Source organism: Pseudochaenichthys georgianus, chromosome 13, assembly GCF_902827115.2.
Source record: "Pseudochaenichthys georgianus chromosome 13, fPseGeo1.2, whole genome shotgun sequence".
Taxonomy (NCBI): Eukaryota; Metazoa; Chordata; class Actinopteri; order Perciformes; family Channichthyidae; genus Pseudochaenichthys; species Pseudochaenichthys georgianus.
In genome coordinates, this window is record NC_047515.1 from 23,366,685 (window position 1) to 23,389,340 (window position 22,656).

The following is a 22,656-nucleotide window of genomic DNA, read 5'->3' on the forward strand; positions in this document are numbered from 1 at the left end:
TAAATTTAGAACAGATACAAATGTGCGATTAATTTGCGATTAATCGCGATTAACTATGGACAATCATGCGATTAATCGCGATTAAATATTTTAATCGACTGACAGCCCTAATATATATATATATATATATATATATATATATATATCAATTCATTTGATATAAAAAAATGACATTAATTCTAGGAGTGCAATACTTTTACAAACACTATAGTAATAATATGCATTCATTATGACAATATCATACTATTACTATAGGAGTGTTCTATAGTGTGTTCAAAAAACAACTACAGAAACACTATATATTATACTATAGTAGTACTATTTAAAATAATATAGTCTTAATACGGAAACACCAACAAAAACACTATAGTAATACTTTTACAAACACTATAGTAATAATATGCATTCACTATGACAATATCATGTTATTAGGAGTGTTCGATAGTGTGTTTAAAAAACAACTACAGAAACACTATATATTATACTATTTAAAATAATATAGGAATACTACAAAGATCTAGACACAGAGTACTATTGAAATATTATAGGGCTACTATAGCAAATAAAATGGCACTACAGAAAAAACTATAGTAATACAATAGCTGGTGAAAAATACTACAGAACACTACAAACTTACTATAGGACACTATACAACTCTTATAGTATACTATAGTAATACTATAGTTCATTTATAGTTCATTTCGTAAGGGAGGTGCATACAGCAGACAGTATAGCTAGCAGTTTTCGACAGATACAGCCCACTCAAAGATATATTGTTTTATATAAAATTAATTTATATATATATATATATATATATATTAGCTGTACACTTTACGAATATAATAGTTTTTTATGGACAACTTTACCATTAAATCTCGTCCAACTGATCTTGCAGCTCTCACTCCTCGGCTCTTGGTAGTTCAGGCATTTATCAAACCTGGCAACTCCGGGCTTCCTTGCAGCTGTCAATCAAAGTCCAGTGACTCCGCCCCAAAGTGCCAGAAACTTTTCACGCGCGTGTAGACAGACTCCGCGAGTTAGGCACACACACAAGAGGGCTGTCTCTCTCGCGAGCGAGCGCATAGCCGCTCGCGGTTGTTTAATCTGCGCGCGAGGGTCATTTCATGCGCGTGTAAAAGCACATTTTACGCTCGTGAGTAGCTTCTTTTGCGCGCTAGAATATTGACCCAAATCTGACTCCATACAAAATACTCATTGATGACTCAAACACCAGTCTCGTGTGTATGTTGTACTGTAGCATACTGTATATTGAATTTGTAAGAGACAGTGTCGGATGACACCTAGCGTGACAAAATGACACAAATATCTTGTCCATTATTGACACGTGTATATTATAATGTCCATATGGGATGCCACAACATTTCCCAACTTTTAGATTATGTCCCTTTATTTTTCCTTTCTCTTTTTTTTGTTCCCTTGTTTGATTTTCTGTCTCTTCGGGATCGAGGGAGAGAGTGAGAAAAGAGCTGCCTGGTAGGAGTGTGTTGTCCCAGTGCCAGGGCAAAAATAGACAGTAAATTACAGAGCCTTCTGAGAACACCCCACTGTGTGGCATGACCTCAAAATAACACACACAGACATACACTAGCAGGCTTACGTACAATTATAGAATACACAGTGTGCTGCCCAATTTCTATATTTCCTATTCAGCCTGTTGAAGTGACGATCAGACAGAAAACCTCCGTGCCAACTGAGAGTCCTGTACTCAAATGATGTGCCAGTAAAGTAAACTGACTCTGAATCACAGATGTTATTGCGATTGCTGTCCCATCTCAGCTTACCAAGACACATACACCCAGTTTTTATATGTGCATGTTTTCATCCCTATCCCATGGCATAAACGTGTATGGATAAAGAAACAATATCTCACTTTTCACTAAATGTACTACATACTACTACTGTTTTCCTACTCCACCTCCTCTTTAGGTCTAACACATTCTGGCATCTGCAAAACCCCAAAATAGAACTACTGAAAACAATTTATTGTCAACGCTGCATGCTAGGAAATTGAGAAAAGACAAGGCGGTGATGAATGTACGTTATTAGTGTTTGTCGTACTCACCTTGAGTGAGTCAAAACAGGCAATGACTCTGCCGTTTTCTACTTGACAGCTCTTGGCAGGGTGGGCGAACTTGCACTCACTGTCCGGTCGTGAACAGGTTCCTCTCTGGAATTCTCGACAAACCTCCAACGTCAGCCACTTTGTGTCCCGCATCTGTGTCACATTTACCGCCATCTCGAACCAGGCAGGAAGGGTCGATCAATAGAAATAGATATCCAACAAATGCAGTTATGTTTGTGTCTGTTTTTTTCTATTGACACTGGGACAAATATTGAGAAAGAAGAGGTAAAGGACATGGGAAAATGCTATTTTAAGAGATTTTTTGTCCCCAAGGTGTGATTCTGAGGGGAAGACCTGGGAATTGTCTACCACCTGCGCCCCATCCCAAGAGTCTTTGTGTTGCTGTATTAGAAATCCTTCACAGCATGTCACCCAAGGCCTGGGCTGGTGACGGCCTTCTTGGGTTTGCTTTGTAATCTCTTTGGATTTCCTTCTCAAACACACACGCCAGTTCTGGCTTTTGCCTCGCTCCTCTGCTGAACTGTCAGATGAGACAAATGGCAAAACACATTATCGATCGAGCTGGCCCATGATGAAAAGCTGAAGGGCTTTAGGAGAGGAGGAAGAAGGAGAAATATGAACAGGAGGATGAGGTTGAGAAGGATGAGGCTGTGGTGGAGGGGACAGTTATCTCCTTCCGATCACAGGAGCCGATAAATGCTGTCTGTCTTCGGTGACAGGCTGGGTCGGCAGAGGAGTCTGGGGGTGTTGACTTCCACAGATGAGGGCTGACTGGCATGGATGGTATAAGGTCTGGCTGGCAAAGCAGGAGATGGAGGGAAGGATGAATGTGGCAGTAGTGTGGAGACTGGATCAGTGGATGGCGGTAGCAGTCATGGGGCTTCGAGTGTGGCTGGCACCTCAGGCAGACATGGACAGGCACAGAGGCAGAGGGGCTTCAGTGAAGCCAAAGAGCCACAGGGGTCAGCGAAAGAAGGCACAATTCTCTCTGTGAAAAAGGAGGGAAGAGTGTCAGTGAGGCACGGCTTAAAACTTGCACTCACAAACAAACACACAGCAACACACATACACCCTAATGTTAAAACTCTCCGCCACACATTTAGATTCATACAAACGACTTTATTTGAACATGTTTCCAAGTCATTATTTTGCAGATCCTCTCTTACGTTAGCCCTCACAGAGACCGCCGGGCTCTCAGCTTGAAAATCAAATCAAACACCATAGCTAACAGTAAAGCTCACGCATTCAGGCGCAGACAATTTATTACAAAGGGCGACAGCAAAGAAGAGAGAGAGAGAGGGGAGGAACGGAAGAACATTTGTAATTTTTAGTGATTCTTATTAACACATATCAGCCTCAGTCAACATTATTACAGAAACAAAAGACAACGCATTTGACAGACTTTAACACTTTCTTAGGACTTCTTAATGTCTGTTTTGAAAGAAAACACTACTTTTATTATACTTATCAATAACAACAAGCGAGTTCTTGAGTATCAAATAGTGATTTGATAAATAATACATCTTTCAATCAGCTGTTGAGATAGACTGCTGGCAGGTGGCCATGAAAGACAAAAGAGATAAGGAAAAGATGTCAGTATACGAGAAGAATAAGGAATGTGAACTATTTCTGCTGTTTTGCCACACAGTCATGTACTGTAGGCTCCTTTAACCCACTAATCCAACACTTCCTGACCTCTCTGCTCACATTTTCGGATATTGAAAGAACAGACTGCCCCCCCAAATCTTGCTCTGCTTCACTTATAGTAGGGCCCTGAACCCTACATCCCACATGTGGTTAGATTACTTCTAAGCCCCCACGCTCAGATGTAATGCCTTCAATATGCTGACATGCACTGCACTGTTATTACCCTTAACGCAACCAGACCAACGTTTGTAAGGGTGCATGCCTAAAATACAAATAACCTTTATAAAAGATGTGCAACATACAATGGTATGAACTTTGTTTCAGTGAAAAATGTAATATATTTCTCTGATAGTATATTGAGTTGCACACAGTATATTATTAGCCTGCTGCAGGAGCTAAGGTTTGCTTCCTAGATGTTAGTGAAGTTAGTGTATTTTCTCTCAGACTACTATCACAACACATTCTTGAAACTGAAATAAATCATTAACTGAAGAGTAAGATTTAAAGGGTAAAAATGATAAAGCTATTAACCAAAAAACTACCCTGAACACAACAAACACAATAATAATGATATGTAACAGTAATAGAGCATCCAAGGATTGAATCTGGAATCATTATTACTGCATACAACTGGTGATTTTGATTAAACTTGACCAGAAGGAAAAGAGAAAAGCAAGGGAGGAGGGAATACAAATAATAAAGTAAAAATACTCCTTTGGTCAAACACTGATTGCTTTTGTGTCATGCTTTCTTCTCGTATTCAGGCTGGTCATATTTGTGGTGAACTACTTTTTCAGCACAGGGTTATTTTAGGCTGTGAGTTTTAAGGCCAGGGCAGTCCACTGTATCTGGCAGGAAGACTGTGGTATGGATATAGAATACAGAGAGGGAAACCATCACCAGTCCTTAAAATGTGGGGTACCAAATTGATCTTCTACATCGTTTATTCTTACTCACTTTCTGACCTTTGCTATAACTTTCTGAATTACACCAAATAACTCCAGATGGTAGGATGGTAGGAACAAAATAAAATGCTGTTCATTTGTGGCCATTCTGAGTGTGGGTCATGCTAACGCCGCTATAAAACACAAGGGTTTTCTGGCGCGTACTTCCAGATGCTTATTTTTTCTATAGAGTCAAATGTGCCATTTTCAGATTTTTTTCTTAAACTTTGTTAAACCTGACATGACCTATCCACAATTAAAAACAGTTTCTTTGTCAAAATCATTATAATATTTTCATATTTTTTACCAGTGACATGAATTAAACTGTTGACACAGCTCATTAGCTTTGCCACAAATGTGAGCAATGCTAATGAGCTGCTTTCAACGTATAATCAAAATCTCTTTTTTGATTTTGACCACCCTGTTGTAGACTGTCGAGGAACACAACCACATTTTTTTTGGGATGCAGCATGTTCCCCCTAAAGGCCCTGACACACCTAGTCGACAGTTGTCAGTCAATCAGTGTCAGAACGTTGGAGAGCATCTGTTGCTTTAGTTTTTGCGGTGTTTCCTGCTCTGTTGCCACTTGTCTGCGTTTTTTGGGTTGAGTGAGTGTGCATTTTTTGGCTTTGGAAGTGGAGAAGAGGCGACATCAGTCAGCCTCTGTTGCTGCTAGTTCTTTTGATGTTAATTTGGTTTTTGACTGTGCTGTAAACATTCCAAATGAAACATTTATTTTATTTTGCATTTTTTTTGACAGTGCAGATAAAAGAACAGGAAAGAGGGAGGGAGGCAACATCAGATTTGAACCTGGCCACCAGGCAGGCAGACGGACTAGAGCTACCATGGTGCTCATAAACCTACATTTATTAGAAATATTGCTTTTCTCTAAATCCATCAGAGGTAACCAGTAAAACGAGTATCTACTTTTTGGTGAAAACAGGAATCATTTTTGTACTGTATCTATATATTCCTAAAGCAGATCACAAATGCATTTTAACGTTCACGATATAAATTCAAGTCAGTCGTACTGAACCCAAGCATGCACTGACTTAAAAGAGAATATGCCCCATTTCTAGTAACCGTATGAGTGAAAGAAAGCGAAAGCTGGAAAATGTACACAAATTACAAACCAAACGGAGTCCTAAGGCAATGCCAATATAGTTTTCCTACGAGTCGTATTTTATTTGGGTTTTAATACACTTCTTTCATGATACCGTTGAAGCAACTATGACAAAGCTCACAGCCATGAGGTTTGACATTAAATAAAGTAGATTTCATAAATGGGGCTACATGTATTATTAGCCCCAGTTCCACATGGATATATCTTGTGCCAAAGGCTTGAACTACATTCCCATCAGACAAGCACAACCCATTTGAAAACCCAGAGTGAGCAAGGCTCATTAGACGAGGCTCATGTCAAAACAGAGGATTAAAATGTAGGGGTAAAAAATGAGATAAATTACTCTGGCAATGAGGAAATATATAAATAAAGGAGTCATCAATAAGCATCTTAGCATGTATAAATAATGCATGTGGCCATTTCCCATAGCCAGAGGCAGGAGATATTATTACACCATCAGATCAACTAGCAAAGGTAATAAGTTGGAGAGGAGAGATAGAGAAGGCTGTGGTTATTAGGCAATCCCTAATCCACATTAAAGACACTCTTTTTGACTGAAATATCAGTCAAACATTGTGTCTAACTTGTGACCAACTTCAGCGTTTGTAGTCCTCACAAAGCTGGGTGTAATGGCAAGAGTGTCACCGGGGTCAAAGGGAGCCAGCTGATACTGTGCTAATCTGTCTGCAAAAATGGTGCCGCAGGATTGGCAGGACTCTGGACTATTTCATGAGAACTCTCTAAGAAAAACACAAAGATTTAGACACCGCTGTTGCTCAATTACTGACTGTTAAAACCCAATTACATACGCAGTTAATGTGTTATAATCCTGTGTGGACTGCAGGAAGAGAAGCTGTTTGAGTTACAGCTAATGATGAAGGGAAAGTAAATATAACAGACAACATGAATGGAAATGTTCCATTGTGGCGAACTGTCCCTGAGATTGATTTAGTGTTATTCTTAGAGTTTTGTTGATAATCTATACTAGTTTTTGTCAAGTTTGTTTAGGTCTTATTTTTGAGTTTTACATGGTCGACAAATATTTTGCATTGCTGTTAATGAAAACACCGTTACACATAGTGAGATGTTTATGTGCCATGGTTAGTGCGAACCAAATAGAATACTTTCTTTGATGGTATATCGCACTGTTAACACAAGCCAAATCCTGAGCTGGATCTTAGAGCAGAGGGATACAGACAACGAATGAGGAGAGCTGGTGTAAACACGGTCCAGAAACGGGAGGAATTTATTCACCTTTAATGACTTCCAGGGAAGAACGAAAATGAGGGGAAATCAAGACAATAAGCTGAGAGAGCAGCTTCCTATACGTGTTTGATTTCCAATGACTCCAACAGAGTCACACTGTCAAATCTGATTAGTAAACATATCATTGTACATGCTGTTTAGAAATTTGAAGTTTTGTTTAGGCGTCAATTAGAGACTTCAGACATTCCTTTAGTAGGAAAGCTGGAGGGAGGGAAGGGAAATTCAGTAATGCTAGAGGTTAAAGGGCGCTGGCTGCTGCAGCAAAAAGCAGATGCTGGACGTTTCAAATTATAGCGCATCACAGGGTGACCAGGATATCTTCTTCATATGACCTGAGCTGCCCTTTATTCTGATAGGGGCATCAGGAAGGAGAGAGAGGGAGAGAGTGTGAGAGACAAATGAAGTGGTGGTGACAGGAAAAGGATGGAGGCTTGAGGAAAAGTGATGGGAGGAGAACAGAAGCAAAAGTTGTTAAGAGACAGAGGTTAGTGTCAAGTAGAGAGAGGGGAAGAAGAAGTTCAGCACTGGCATGTAAAAAAGGAGAAGTCAGAGGAAAAAGTAGGGTTTGGAAAATGCAGAATGTTGTACCAATTCAAAGCACTGCTGGTGTTCACCTGTGATACCATCTTGACATGTTCATCTCTCTTCATTTATCTTTCTCAGATCCCCACCTGTTTCCTTTTATATTTCTCTTCACGCACATGCTTCAGTGCTTTCTGCTTCTTCCCCCTCTCAAAATCTCTGTGTTTGTCTTGAAATGTGCTTTCTGCTGGGTTGCATTCTGAGTATCATGTGACATAAACACCTTTGTAAACGTCTATCTTAACGTCCTGTTCCTTGTTCACACAACACCTTATGCTGCAGTAAACTGGTAATGTGCTGCAAGGTCATCATCGCCACGGTAAGTAAAGTGGTTAACAGTGTCAGTTCCAGCGAGATATCATAGAGGCATGGTGGAAATCAAATGACATACATCATCTTATCAAATGAGCTCTATGACATCAGCAATAGACAAGGTCTCACACCTGAGAGCCATATTTTCACACATCAGGTGAGTCGCAGCCACAGTCTATTGGTCACAGCCTGATAATATGAAATATATCATTATTGTCAACAAATACGTTGACCAAACGTTTTTTGTTAATTAGTAACACATACAATTAACAAATTAACAAATAATTCACATCACAACTTCTTGGAAAAAAATATGTTTTTGACATGCATATACGATCCTGTACCTTTTAAACTTGTTTTCAGTCTACATTGCGTAACATAAAACGTTATTTGCTGTTTTTGTGTACTGTATGTTAGCTAGTGTAACTGTAGGCTCTGGCTCAACTGGTTAGTGCGCTGATCCTGGATCAGGGGAGCACTGGTTCAATCCCTTCTGCAGTCAGCATGTCGTTGTGTCCTTGGTCAAGACACTTCACCTCACATTGCTCCAGAGGGGATTGCTCACAGTATTGAGTGTAAGTCGTTTACATAGGTAAACGCGTCTAACAAGTGATATGTAATGCAATAGCAGCTATTTAGCAAATGATGTCCATTGGCAGACCCTTTCAAATGTTTGTTACACTCCAAATTTGTATGGAATGTTGAAGCAGAAAACCATATTTTACAATTGTTCATTTTTTACAAACAAAAAAACACTCAAACACACAATCTTGAGTTATCACGCTAAAATATTAGCCTTTTAGAAGCCGTCTTTGTGCTACCTTAGGATATATAGATGGCTGGCATTGTTACAGGGTGAGATCTTAGTATTATTTTTTCTTCAATTATAAGTCATATTTAATACTAAGATAATATCTCATCAATGATGGAGACATTGCTCATTAAGAAAACATCAAATCAATTGATGCTGATTAATGGATATATACGTTAACACTTAAACTTATTAAACGATAGTTTCTTTGGCCGCCATAAATCTATGCTATATCGTCATACAATAAAATCATTTCATTAGTATTATTTCCTGTTTAAACTGCCTCAGGAACATTGAATAATGGAATATCTGTGACATTAATGAGCTTGAATACCTTGCCAAAGGGACAACCTAATTGCTCCCATGTGAACGCTGTGGAAAAAATTCCCCGGCCCACCCATCCAAGCCTGAGATCTGATCCTACAGATGTGCTGGTCATACTTAAATGATGCTCGATAGATATTCATAGATTGTAACATCAAGGTAATTCTAGACCATCTAATGTCCCTCGCCTGACACACACACATACACACACACACACACACACACACACACACACACACACACACACACACACACACACACACACACACACACACACACACACACACACACACACACACACACACACACACACACACACACACACACACACACACACACACACACACACACACACACACACTAGTATTGACCACAAACCATGAGACAGCAGATCTGCATCATCTACTGAGGGTACACTACAGAGATGAATGGAAGGTCAGTCTGTGCATTGATATTCAAGACACCGCCATATGAGTAATATGCATGCACGACATCAACTATTTCTCATGAACGCGTCTTTATCTCACACACACACACAAAACCCACCCTATGACTCCCTCCTTCGGCTGTAAGACAAACAGAGGGGAGGGGAGACGACAAGAGCAGTCAAGTGGCACGTGTGCAAGCTGTCGTCTGCACTGTGATATCAGCGCCAGTGTTTAAACAGCCTGACGTGCACATAGAGACAAGAGGGACAGAGGGTGTGGCAGTTAAAGCAGACACCCACATGCATAATGATGTGAGATAATGTACGTTTAGATACATGGTTACCTGTTCATTTTTGCGTGATAGAAAGGGGGGGCAGTAACATGATTGTGCATATATGCATACGTTTCTTTCATCTATTCAACTGCTTTTCTCTCCATTGCAGTGGCTGTGGTAGTGCCAGTGTGGTGTAATGCAGTGGTGGGGTCTCATTGAGTTCAGGGACATAAACCACTGCCAGACCAGTCTGCTCCTCTCAGGAATAGCAATGGAGGAGGTGTGTATGAGTTTATATTTGTGTGGGCGGGAGGGTGGGACAAGAAAGATTGGAAAACGGCGAGAATGAGAGCAGGAGTCACAGAGACGGGAAGACATATAGACAGACAGACGGGGTGAGGAACAGACAGTGAGTGAAAGAAAGGAGACGTCCAAGAGATAAAGACGTTTTGGGTGGATGCTTGGCAGACATGCCATGAACAAGTACTCTGCCCACTATGGAAAATCTCCCCTGTGTACATGTTCCACCTCCTCATGTGGCATTTCAAGCATGGGGGGCCTTTATCAGACATTAAAAAAGGCAATCACACACACACACACACACACACACACACACACACACACACACACACACACACACACACACACACACACACACACACACACACACACACACACACACACACACACACACACACACACACACACACACACACACACACACACACACACACACACAGTCTTTCAGAGTGTCTCGCTCTTTCTCTCTCTCTCTCTCTCTCGCACTCAGACACATGCCGAGCTAGACAGACTCCGAGACATGCAGGCAGGGAATGATACAAATGAAAACCAGGTAGACAGAGGGTAGAACAGGTGGCATGGCCCGAGAAAGACAGGGTGGCGATATTCAGCATGTAATGAGATGGGAGCAGAGTGAGACAGAGGATTTAGACAAAGAAAGATACAAGTGCAGCAAGATAAGGATAATTCATGACAGTGGAAAATCCTTGACAGGAGACGGTTCAGTAACAGCGATCACTGATTAGAAACTCAATGGCTGAGAAGCTTAATGGCAGAATTGCTGTAAGGAGTATGAAGCTCAATAGATGGGGATGATTAACCCTAATGATGTGCCCTTCTGCTATTCTTTTTCTGGAGTCACGTAGTTTGGATCAAATCAGGAAATACCAAAGGAGTGGATTCAATCCAAAACGAAATATCTGCTATCAGTGTACAGAATCGCAGCCACACACACATGCATTGCAGTCTTCCTGACTTGTCATCAGAGCAGCATTTGGCCAAACGGGGGATAATCTGTACTCTTCAGCTGTCTATGACCAGTGATTCAGTTTGACACCTTAATCTGTGGAAATCACAGAGGGCTCCACTGAGGAGCCAACTGTATTTACTATAGATTACTTCTTCCACTAGTGCACATTAGTCCAGTGACAGCTCTGCAGTCGGCAGGGGAAACAGCAATCATACGCCATTGACTGACTCACTGTGATTTTGCCACTTGCTGGAGGACTTCCCTAACCATTTGTCTGAGTGACCCACTGTCCATCTGCCAGTTATATGCTCTGTGTTGGTTTACTGAAGCTTGGGATTCAAAGCCATCTTCACTCACAGTCTCCTGCTATCACCTTGATCACAGCACCTGCCACATTTTCCTTTCCCCTCGATAATTGAATAATGTAAATCAGGGCGCCCATGCCATTATTCACATTCACATTAATTGTCTCACCCACACACAAACACACTCCTCATCTGTATTCGACACAGACTGCCCTGTGCCTGCTGAGGACAGCAGGGAGATGACATCCCTTCTAAAGGACAGATTAGTTGCAGAATGAACAAAAAGGTGGGGGAGGATAAGAAAAGAGGACAAATTCCCTTTTCTCTTATTTTTCAAGAATCATTAGTCAAATGCAGGTAACTATGCATGTTTCCACTTCACTCTTTCTCCGCTATAGTGTTTTCTCCCACACAGTTGTTTAGACAGAGTCGTGTGTGCAGTGAAATTCAGTATGTATCTGAGTGCCTCTGCGCTCTCGCTGTTCTATACTCTAATGACCTTGTAGATCTGCCTGCTCTGATCTGCAGAGAAGCTTATTCAACCCACTGAGAGTCAGACACTGAAAAAGAAACGGAGCGAGCCACAACAAAAGCAGATTGATAGGGAACTAGACGCAGTAAGGGAATGAAACTGTGAGAAAGAGACGGATGTGTTGAGATCAGGGTGTGTACACAAAACAACGGGGAATATTTAGCAAATTTCCATCAGCAGTCAGGCACCTTGACGTTTCTATTCAAGATTTTAATTACTTGAATTTCATTACTTTTAGTTTTCTGAGCCGCTCTGATTTGCCTGGGGATTGAAAGAAAATGTGTTTAATATGTAGTGTGTTGCCTCACTGATTTAGCGACCATGAAACTGTTGTATGTAAATGTACTTACGAATTCTTATTTTTCAGAAGATCAGCTTTAAACAATGTAAGAGAGAACGTTATAGTGTTGAGACTCCATCAAGCTATCATAACATTTTGATGGAGCCTCAACATGTAATCCATGCAGGAATGTATGGAGACCTGTCATCAGGAGCTCTGATCACAGTTTACAGTACACTGCAGCTGTCAGAAACATATTGAAATGAGGCGACTGAGTTGTGCATGCTCTGTACAGATTAATTGAAAAGAGTTGTACCTGTGCTGGACTATATGATTTGATCTATATGAATGCACCTGCCTTACCTGATGAAGTTAGATGCCGCCTATCACAGTGCACTAAGATTTGTTACTAATTGTAAAGTATTAACTCATCACTGTACCCTGTATGCCAGGGCAGGTTTGCCTTCACTAACTGTACGGAGGCTCAGTCACTGGTACATGTTCATCTACAAAGCCATGTTAGGTAAACTGATCACACAACGAATTGAAAGTAGCTATTGCCTGAGATCTCATGCTGTGGTTTTGTTAAATGTGCCAAGTGGTAGGACTGTTTTAGGGATGACAGCTTTTAGGTGTGTAGCTTCTCTATCTTGGAACAGTCTGCAAAAAGAATGGAAACTGAGCAATTTGGTTCCACTACATGTTTTTAAAGCTCGGATAGATGCTATGCAATCTGATACTGTTGGTACCTGCAAATGTCGTTAGGTATGTAAATTGTAAATCGTTAGGTATGTCAATTGTAAATCCCTGTATCTATGTTGTATGACATGTTGTTGGACCTGTCTGCTGCATTCGACACGGTGAATCATCAGATCCTCCTTCGCACTCTCCAAGAACTTGGAGTTTCCGGCTCTGCACTTTCCCTCATCACCTCATACCTCAAAGACCGCACCTACAGGGTTACTTGGAGAGGGTCGGAGTCCGACCCTTGTCAATTAACTACAGGGATCCCTCAGGGCTCTGTTCTTGGTCCCCTCCTCTTCTCCCTGTACACAAACTCGCTCGGATCAGTCATTAGCCCGCATGGTTTTTCATACCACTGCTACGCTGACGACACCCAATTAATTCTGTCCTTTCCCCGCTCAGAGACCCAGGTCGTCGCACGCATCTCTGCTTGTCTAGCTGACATCTCTCAGTGGATGTCTGCTCACCACCTCAAGCTCAACCTTGACAAGACTGAACTGCTTTTCCTTCCGGGAAAAGATTGTCCCACTCTTGACCTGACAATCAACATCGGCACCTCTATTGTTTCCCCGACTCAGACTGCAAGGAATCTGGGTGTGACCCTGGATAACAACCTGTCCTTCACTGCAAACATAGCTGCTACAATCCGCTGCACTGCAGATACACGCTTTACAACATCAGGAGGATATGTCCCCTCCTGACCCAGAAAGCGACGCAGGTTCTGGTCCAGGCTCTTGTCATCTCACGCCTAGACTACTGCAACTCCCTCCTGGCTGGTCTACCTGCATCTGCCATCCGACCTCTGCAGCTCATCCAGAATGCAGCGGCTCGTCTGGTCTTCAACCTTCCTACATTTTCCCACACCACTCCGCTCCTCCGCTCCATTCACTGGCTTCTGGTAACTGCTAGAATCCACTTCAAGACAATGGTACTTGCGTACCATGCTGCGAATGGATCTAGCCCTTCCTACATCCAGGACATGGTTAAACCGTACACCCCACCACGTGCACTCCGCTCTGCATCAGCCAAACAGCTCGCTGCACCCTCGCTGCGAGGGGGACCCAAGTTCCCATCAGCAAAAACACGTGGGTTTGCTATCCTAGCTCCAAAATGGTGGAATGAGCTCCCCATTGACATCAGGACAGCAGAAAGCTTACACACCTTCCGGCGCAGACTGAAAACTCATCTTTTTCGACTCCACTTCGAGCGATAGAACTATTAACAAAGCACTTATATACTAATAAAGGACTGGCTTATCTATAGCCAGTTGAGTAGCACTTGAAATGTTTTTGCTCTATGAAACCTGATGTACTTATATGATTCTGTTTTCTTCAAGTTTCTATTTTGTTGGTCGAATGCACTTATTGTAAGTCGCTTTGGATAAAAGCGTCAGCTAAATGCAATGTAATGTAATGTATGATGTCCTTTTTGTTTTTCTGTTGTTTTCTGTTTTTATGTCTTGCAGCAGGTCTCCCTTGAAAAAGAGATCGATGATCTCAATGGGATTCACCTGGTTAAATAAAGGTTTGAAATTAGTCAAGACCCTAAAGCTAATGCATTTCAGATACTTTGAACCTATTCAAGTAATTACTGTAAGCTTTTAATGCAAAACAAACAAAAGGTGTTAAAAATCCTGCTTTTGTTCAAAATTGAAAATACGGAGTCCTCTGTATAGTGCTCTATTTATTCTATTGTTTTCCCCATTAAAGTGATGCACACATATTATAGCCCTTTATACATATATCCTTTTTTAAAGAACTCATTGAGATTAAAATCTATTTTACAAGAGTGGCCTGGCCATAAGGTAGTTCCCCCCTCATCCAATATGGCTCACATACAGTCTTTTTTGGGACAGAAATATATTTATGTACCTCGCTTTACTCATTTGTCTGTTTACTTTCCTCATTGACACACAAACTTAATAAAGAATATCAAGCCATTATATCCAAATTATGCTTAAATGTTTGGCCCTTTCAGCAATGATTTTGTCTGTGCCCATATACAGTATGTGTGTTAACGTGTTTATCTGTCAGACCGGTATAGACAGCCTGGGAAAGCAGGAGTTTAATCATTTCCTGAAGGCAGCTGTATAAACACCAGTAGTGCAGTCATTATACAGGAGGGTTGTTCTATATGTAAGTGTGTTTCTGATGAGGTCAGTGTATGTTTTTATTCATTCATCCATAAACGCATACATGAAGCTTTACTGTTTACAGTGGGAGTAACACAGCAGGGATTTCAGTGTAGTACAATAGAGAAAGAAAGTTAAGCCTTCCAGAAAAGGGAATATGTGTCAGTGTGTGTGTGCTAATCATTCTGCGGAACATTAAACACTAACATTACCCATTATTTTGTCTGCTCAGCTCTTTTCCACATTAAAACTGTCCTGCCTCAAACTACCACACATTAGCGGTGAAGCACGGTGGCCTTCTGCATATGTACACACACACGCTCCAGCAGACATATAACTCACTCAAACAACAAGTCACACTAAACATCCAGATGGTGAATAAAAAATAAAAAAGTGAAACTGCAGAATTGACCAGAAAATATTAGCAGGGATACCTCAGTCTTGAGTCGAAACACATACAAAGTAACACACATACTCAGAGTAAACAGCAATGACTTACTGTATCTCTGCAAGGACTCATCTGACTGCTGCTGAGGGGAGAATGGAAAGTGAAAACCTCATGCTTACTTCGCGGCACTCCTCTCTTTCGCTCCCTCTGTCACTACACCCTCCTCCCTCTTTTTTCCTTTGCTTTCTCCCTCCCCTGCTTCTATTCCTTCCTCCTCCTCTTCATCCTTCCCTCCCTGTCCTTCACTACTTCTCTCTCCCTCCTTCCCTCTTGGCAGAGCCCTACTGTATTCAGATACACAAGTCTCCATATACGGCAGCACAGCTAAACATGTCACACATAATTTATCCACAGCAGGCTGCGAGTTCACCTTTCACAGCTCGCACTTGGACCGTATGCAAAAGAGGGAGGAGAGCAACGCCGGGGAACTTAACTCAGACAAACTTCTTCTGTCAACAGCCACGATTTCATACCGCATGAGTGTGTGTGTGTGCGCGTTTGTGTGCATGTGTGTATGTTGACAAATGCAGACAATCAGATCGTGAAAATGCTACCCTAGACCAAAATGCAATTCACCTGCACTGTTTCAACATCTCCCTCTCCCCCTTTTTCTTCCACACAGTCTCTCCACCATCTGTATCTGCAGGCAGTAAATCTCATACAGATTCTGTTTGTGAGAGCTGTCCACCTGCACGTTCCCCCCCTCTTCTCCTCCCTCAGCTTTCTTTATCTGTGCTACTACCTTTATAACACTGATGGGAACAGAGAAAACAAACTGCAAAGCAATACAAAAACGAACAATGAAAAGGGTTAAACACAGGCAGAAAAGACAGAGGAGTAACATGAATTTGCTGTGTGATAACAGCGTGATACAGTGAGTAAAAGTGCAAGGATGGCGAGATGAAAATAATATGTCAACAAATAAGACGTCATCGAGATTGCTGTCTGATGATTATCTCTGATGTGTCAGGTTTTCCACAATCGATCGTTTTAAAAAATACAAGCCTGCTGACCTCTCTTCTGCCTACTTGACTTCCCTTGCCCTGGTTGAGTTTTTTGTTCAACTCAGCCTTCATATTGCACTTGAATGAAAGAAAACCATTTGGTCAGAATATAGCAGTTGTGGTGAAGAGAAGGAACATTGAAAAGCGTAGAATAAAGAGAGAAAGACTGGGAATAATAATAGCTGCACTTGAGTTGCGGTGCTAGCTGGTAGCTTTCTCCTCCCTCCTCCACAGCTTCAGTCCACTCACAGGACAGCAAGAGTCACAGCTCTGTTGCCATGGCGTCTAACTCCATCAAACACTACGTCAGGTGCATGTGTGTTTATGTGAGCATGTGTGACTGCGTGGTGTTGTGTCTGTTCGCGGAGGTGGCCGTGTATGTGTCAGGTGGGTGTTACCTAGTGACTCAGAGCAGCATGGCTGACTTGTCTGCAATATATCAAGGTGTTTAGAATGTATCACTGTATTGGTGTTTGTGTGTAGTGTGTATTCGTTATATGTGTGTTAGTTAGTACATGAGGTCATACCACTCCCATTCCCACCTGAAACCCCTTCTCACACTGATTTATGTACCATGGTCGAACAAAAGACATGAGCCACTCTATCATTTACAAAAGACTTGAAACAACTGAGAGGAAGGGAAAGAGTCAGAAAAGAGTCAGAGAGGGGATAGCAAAAATGGTTCTGTCTGTGTGTGTGTGTGTGTGTGTGTGTGTGTGTGTGTGTGTGCGCGCGCGTGCGTGTGTGTGCGCGTGTGTGTGTGCGCGCGCGTGTGTGTGTGTGTGTGTGTGTGTGTGTGTGTGTGTGTGTGTGGCCTAGCATTACTATACTTGTGGGGACCTAAATCTGTTTACACAGTCACGTGTGGGTACTCGCCTCCCTTATGGGGACAAAATGGAGGTCCCCATGAGGGGGATCATTCATTTTAGGGTGAAGACTTGGTTAGGGTAAGGGTAAGGTTAAGGGTTAGGGTTAGGCATGTGTTGGTTATGGTTAAGGTTAGGATAAGTCTCCAGGAAATGCATGTAAGTCAATGTAATGTCCCCTGAAGTGATGTATACATGGTGCGTGTGTGTGTGTGTGTGTGTGTGTGTGTGTGTGTGTGTGTGTGTGTGTGTGTGTGTGTGTGTGTGTGTGTGTGTGTGTGTGTGTGTGTGTGTGTGTGTGTGTGTGTGTGTGTGTGTGTGTGTGTGTGTGTGTGTGTGTGTGTGTGTGTGTGTGTGTGGCCTAGCATTACTATACGTGTGGGGACCTAAATCTGTTTACACAGTCACGTGTGGGGACTCGCCTCCATTATGGGGACAAAATGGAGGTCCCCATGAGGGGAATCATTAATTTTAGGGTGAAGACTTGGTTAGGGTTAGGGTTAGGCATGTGTTGGTTATGGTTAAGGTTAGGATAAGTCTCCAGGAAATGCATGTAAGTCAATGTAATGTCCCCTGAAGTGATGTATACATGGTGTGTGTGTGTGTGTGTGTGTGTGTGTGTGTGTGTGTGTGTGTGTGTGTGTGTGTGTGTGTGTGTGTGTGTGTGTGTGTGTGTGTGTGAAAGGTTTTGATTGAACTGCAGCCTGCAGCTAGCCCTCAAAAGCACCTATGATGGATCTCTCTGCTGCTTCAACTGTTAATGTTAAGCTCCAGCTTCTATAAATATGTATCAATTTGTTCATAGAGTCAACGCAATGCACTACAGACGGCGGTAATATGACATTAGGATTTTAGAGCTGACAAGTCACTGACATGTGCCCAAAAAAGGCCCTGCAGTTGTCTTTCAGGAGTAGAATGGTGTCTCCATGTTTCTCCATGTTATATTGTGATTGTCTAGAATACAAACAGACTTCAACTGCATAGCCTGATCTGAGTTTTCTCTGGAAAAAGCGTTGTCTCTCACGTATTTAAGGGTTATGGTTAAATAATGCAAATTCAATACGTTAATGATAGTACAAAAAAAGTCTTAAATCTGCATGAACAGATGTTCTGTCTTCTTGGGAGCACCAGAAACATGCTGGAAACGTTTCTCTGGTTTTGTCTCCACCAACCTTATTTATCTGCGGGTTGGTGCTGGATGGTTAGTGCACATTGTCTTTTTTTTTACCCTTTTTTTGCAAAAAAAGCTGCCAACTGCAACGAAAAACAGCTGACAGGAGCGTCGAGAGTGAATCAATACAGTTGCAGGCCATAAAACCATAACAATATGCTTTAGGTTACTAAAAGGTTTCATAAAGCTGCGCATATATACAGTACATACGTAATAATAAATATTAGATTATTTTTGCACAAGGCAGCATCTGAACCTTGTAGCTTTCTGAAATTGAGATGAATTTAAACTAGCTGATGTCATGTTGTTGTAGTTTGATTTGCTGTGCACTATTAAAATGTGAAACATTTAAAAAAAACGAAACTGCAAAACCCTTCTTCCCCCTGAGTCACAATGAAGTAGAAGTGAAGAGTATAATTAAATGGAGATACTCAAGAAAATAACAAGCACTTTATAATCATACATAAGTGAGTAAATATACTTTACACAGGCAGGCTTCTTGTCTAAAGAGAGACGCAGTGATGAAGAAACAGGGCACAGTGAAAGGTTTTAGACTCGCAGATAATTGCTGCAATTGCAGATAATTTAATGCACACTAAGGTTCCTGCTCACTGCTCTGCTGATGTCTGTGTACAGAGGAGAGACTGAAAAGGACTTTTTAGGCATTGCTTTCTCTCACAAGCCAGTGTCTCTCACGTCTCTGCTCATTCTGATCATATAGCAAGGAGACCATGTCCATGAACATGTGTCCCTTGTGTTCCAGATCATTAAAGACAGGAATGAGGGAACACAATTGAGAAAAATAACAAAGGCAGTAGGAGTTGGACAAGGAGATCTGGATCCATAAATCACCTTTGATCCATGCTGCTAAGCAAAGCCAGAGCTGGACTGAGAGCAAAAGAATATCCACTAGAGAAAGTGGAGTAAGGATCTTAGCGAATGGAAAATCCAGCAGGGAGACCCTGTGAGTCTGAGATGTTCAACATTCATAACAGACCTGAGCTCTGTTGATGAGTGTCTAAGGTCACCAATGATCTTCAAACAACTGTTACTAATTTCAGTCAGTTAAAACTATTACTTTATGGCTTTCTCTTTAGTCTGAACAGCTCTGTGTTCTGGTACCAATTCTGGGGCCCCAAAATGTGAGCTCACTGGAAAATGTGGGAATCTGTCAACACAGAGCTCTATAACAGACTAGCAGTGTAATATATAAATGACCATTGTTCAAAAAGCTCCTGAAGCCCCAACTGAAAGTACTCTGGTAGGGCCATTGTTATTTTTTAACAAGACATCCATTTGTACATTGTCTCTCTGCATCATCTTGAAATCACTTTAAGGAATAGCTAATGTACCCAGATGACTATATAGTCGTATATATGTACATACATATCAAGCAGCTCTCAGTCCCCTAAACACAAACACTGAATTATTAGAGAGCTGAGGCAGAGATACTGTATATAGCTGCTACTGTCATATACAGTAGGTGTCTGGTGAATAATTATATCACACCACAACATTAAAAGTGGAGGGGGCTCTTAATAAAAGGAGATTAATGAAAAAGAGTAGCCTCTCCATTTTGAGGATTGACAAGTGGATTTATGTGGGGGAAATGCAGATAGAAGCCCAGCTCTGTCAAGGCTAAATGGAGACAAACTGACTATTCAGAAGATTTTTTGTCTGATCTGCATTATTTCCTTTTTTGCATTTCATTTCCCAAGCTGCAAAAGCTGTTTGCATAGTCCCTTACCGTGTTCAGCATAAACAGCCTCCCACATCCACATAAAACCCATTATCAAAAGGTGCAACATACACAAGTCAAACAGTCTCAAAGCTATTGTGTGTGATAATATTAATAACATTACCTTGAGCAGTATAATATTTGAGAGCTGGAATTTGAGATAATGCAACTTATGTTTGACTGTTTTCTCCAGGGATCTTTATGTACAACACACATTAAACTATGACCTTTTGAAATGAAGGTTTCATTTTGAAATCACTAAGTTTCATTTTGAACTCCAAGCTCTCATTTGGACTGTCTGTGTTGTCTCCATGACAGTGTTGAAATATGATTCCACAATTTGGTCCCATGGGTGGAGATTTGAAATTTCCCATTGGAGACCTGGGGTAATAAAGTTAAATACCAGCATTCAGCTTTCAATATTTTCACTTGGCCGAACATATATACCCCAAAAACAGACATCGTTCATCAAAGTATTTGTAATATTGGGAAACAAGTGATTTATATTTATATTTAAGAGATTTGAATAAAAATGCTTCATCAGTGATCGTCATTATGAAAGTGTGACCTATAATTCATCATTAGGACACGTTTTTATTTTGACTGGCACATTAGGTTTACATTTGAAATACATCATTTGTCATAGTATTACATTAAGTATATTGGCCAAAAACATGTACTGCATCATTTACTTTTAAACCTCTAAAGACCAACATTATATCTTACTTTTGAAATCCTTGTATCATTTTGTAAAGTTTTAATATTTTTTTGTATTATTCAATTTTATTAATTATGTTGAACGTGCCCAATTTACATGGAAATGGAAATGAAGGACAAAGTCTGACTTGCTGTGCATTTTCATAACCCGTGATATCCTTAACATGAAGTTATATTATGTTCACCTGCTATCCGAGAATATAAGTACATGCAAAACCTTCCCAACCTATTCAAATTAGCAACACACACAAAAGAAAACTGCACAAAAAAAAAGAAGATATTTGACATGCACATTGGTTATTTCTAATCCCTCTAAGATAAATCCATGCTTTTAAAGAAATCCTGAACTTGGATATTTCCAAGTAAGAAAAAATAGCAATTACTACTATAGCAACAGGCAGGGAAGTTGTCGGAATCATATCATGTCAAATATTAATGACACCCTGTCATCCCCACAGAGCAACCCTCTCCTCCTCTCCAGAGCAGACAGATCAGGAGAAAAGCTTTCTTACCTGCCTGGTTGTCTGAGTGTTTCACTAGCACTCGGTCTGGGTGTGCGAGTGTGTGTTCACTCATACAGAATCCCTCCGAACAGGAACTGATGAATCTGCACGACTTCAGCCCTGCAGCGTGCAGTGCATTATGGGGTTTCAGTCTCTCTCTCTCTCTCTCTCTCTCTCTCTCTCTCTCTCTCTCTCTCTCTCTCTCTCTCTCTCTCTCTCACTCTCTCTCTCTCTCTCTCTCTCTCTCTCTCTCTGTACAGTGTTGGAGGGGGATGTCCTCACCTCCTGTCTGGAGAGAGGAGGGTGAACTCACACGCGTTGTATCCACACACACACACACACACACACAATTTAGAAGAAATTGTGTTGAGCACCGCTGCTCTGGTTGCCATAGCAACATCTCCCCACACCCTCTCGCTCCTGTATCTCTACAGGGTCCCTCGCCGTGTATTCTGTTTGAATTGTGAAAAACAGTGAACAAATTATCACAAACTTCACTCATTATTCTCCTTTAATTCTTAGTGAGCATGAGCTTTACGGCTAACACAGAAAAGAGGAGAGACTGTTGGAGCCGTGTGCCGATAACTAACTGTTGCTTTTGCTTCTGGGAAGACGAGAGGCTGGTGAGTTGTCAGGGAATACAGACAGAGATAATGAAAGTGTGTGTGTATGCACATGCATCTCTGTTAGTGTGTTTGCGTTTCATTGTGTGCGTGTTGGAGTGTGTGGATTGATAAGCTGGTTCCTAAAAAGCAGACTTTAGTTCCTGTTTGTGGTTTCTTCTTGTCCCTTCTGCAGCTGGTTGATAACCCACATTTCAGTCAATTACCAATAAGGGAAGCACAGCTGGACCGACCAATGAAATGAATGGATCGTGTGCACACATGCACACAGGCAAACAGAAAGACTGACGGAGACCACTGGTGTAATTATTTAATTTGTATCATTATTCACCTTCCTGGAGGCTGGTTCTAACTGTTATTTAGTGGCTGATTCAGAACGACTGGTGATTGGTGGTGTGTTATCAAGAAAAGGAGGGGGGGTGGGCGTTGACAGGCAGAAAAAGAGCAGAGGCTGACAGAGTTAGAGAGAGATGGCGGGATACGTACTGTAAAGGAGAGAGAATGACGGT

The 22,656-nt window shown here is 41.4% G+C and overlaps 1 protein-coding gene across 4 annotated transcripts in view; it reads right to left on the reverse strand.

The window, feature by feature from the left end:
- The window catches only part of LOC117457264 (muscleblind-like protein 1), a 130,639-nt gene extending 109,031 nt beyond the window's left edge, over nucleotides 1-21,608 (reverse strand). For 3 of the 4 annotated variants that reach the window (XM_034097229.1, XM_034097228.1, XM_034097226.1), the window contains exons 1-2: nucleotides 15,577-15,731; nucleotides 2,084-3,092 (exon numbers count right to left, since the gene is read on the reverse strand). In XM_034097229.1, the coding sequence (XP_033953120.1) occupies nucleotides 2,084-2,257 (174 nt within the window). In that variant the 5' untranslated portion in view covers nucleotides 2,258-3,092; nucleotides 15,577-15,731. Of the gene's footprint in view, nucleotides 1-2,083; nucleotides 3,093-15,576; nucleotides 15,732-21,533 lie in introns of those variants that run through there. The other variant, XM_034097227.1, reaches the window with a different exon arrangement.
- Between the last annotated feature and the right edge of the window lie 1,048 nt (nucleotides 21,609-22,656).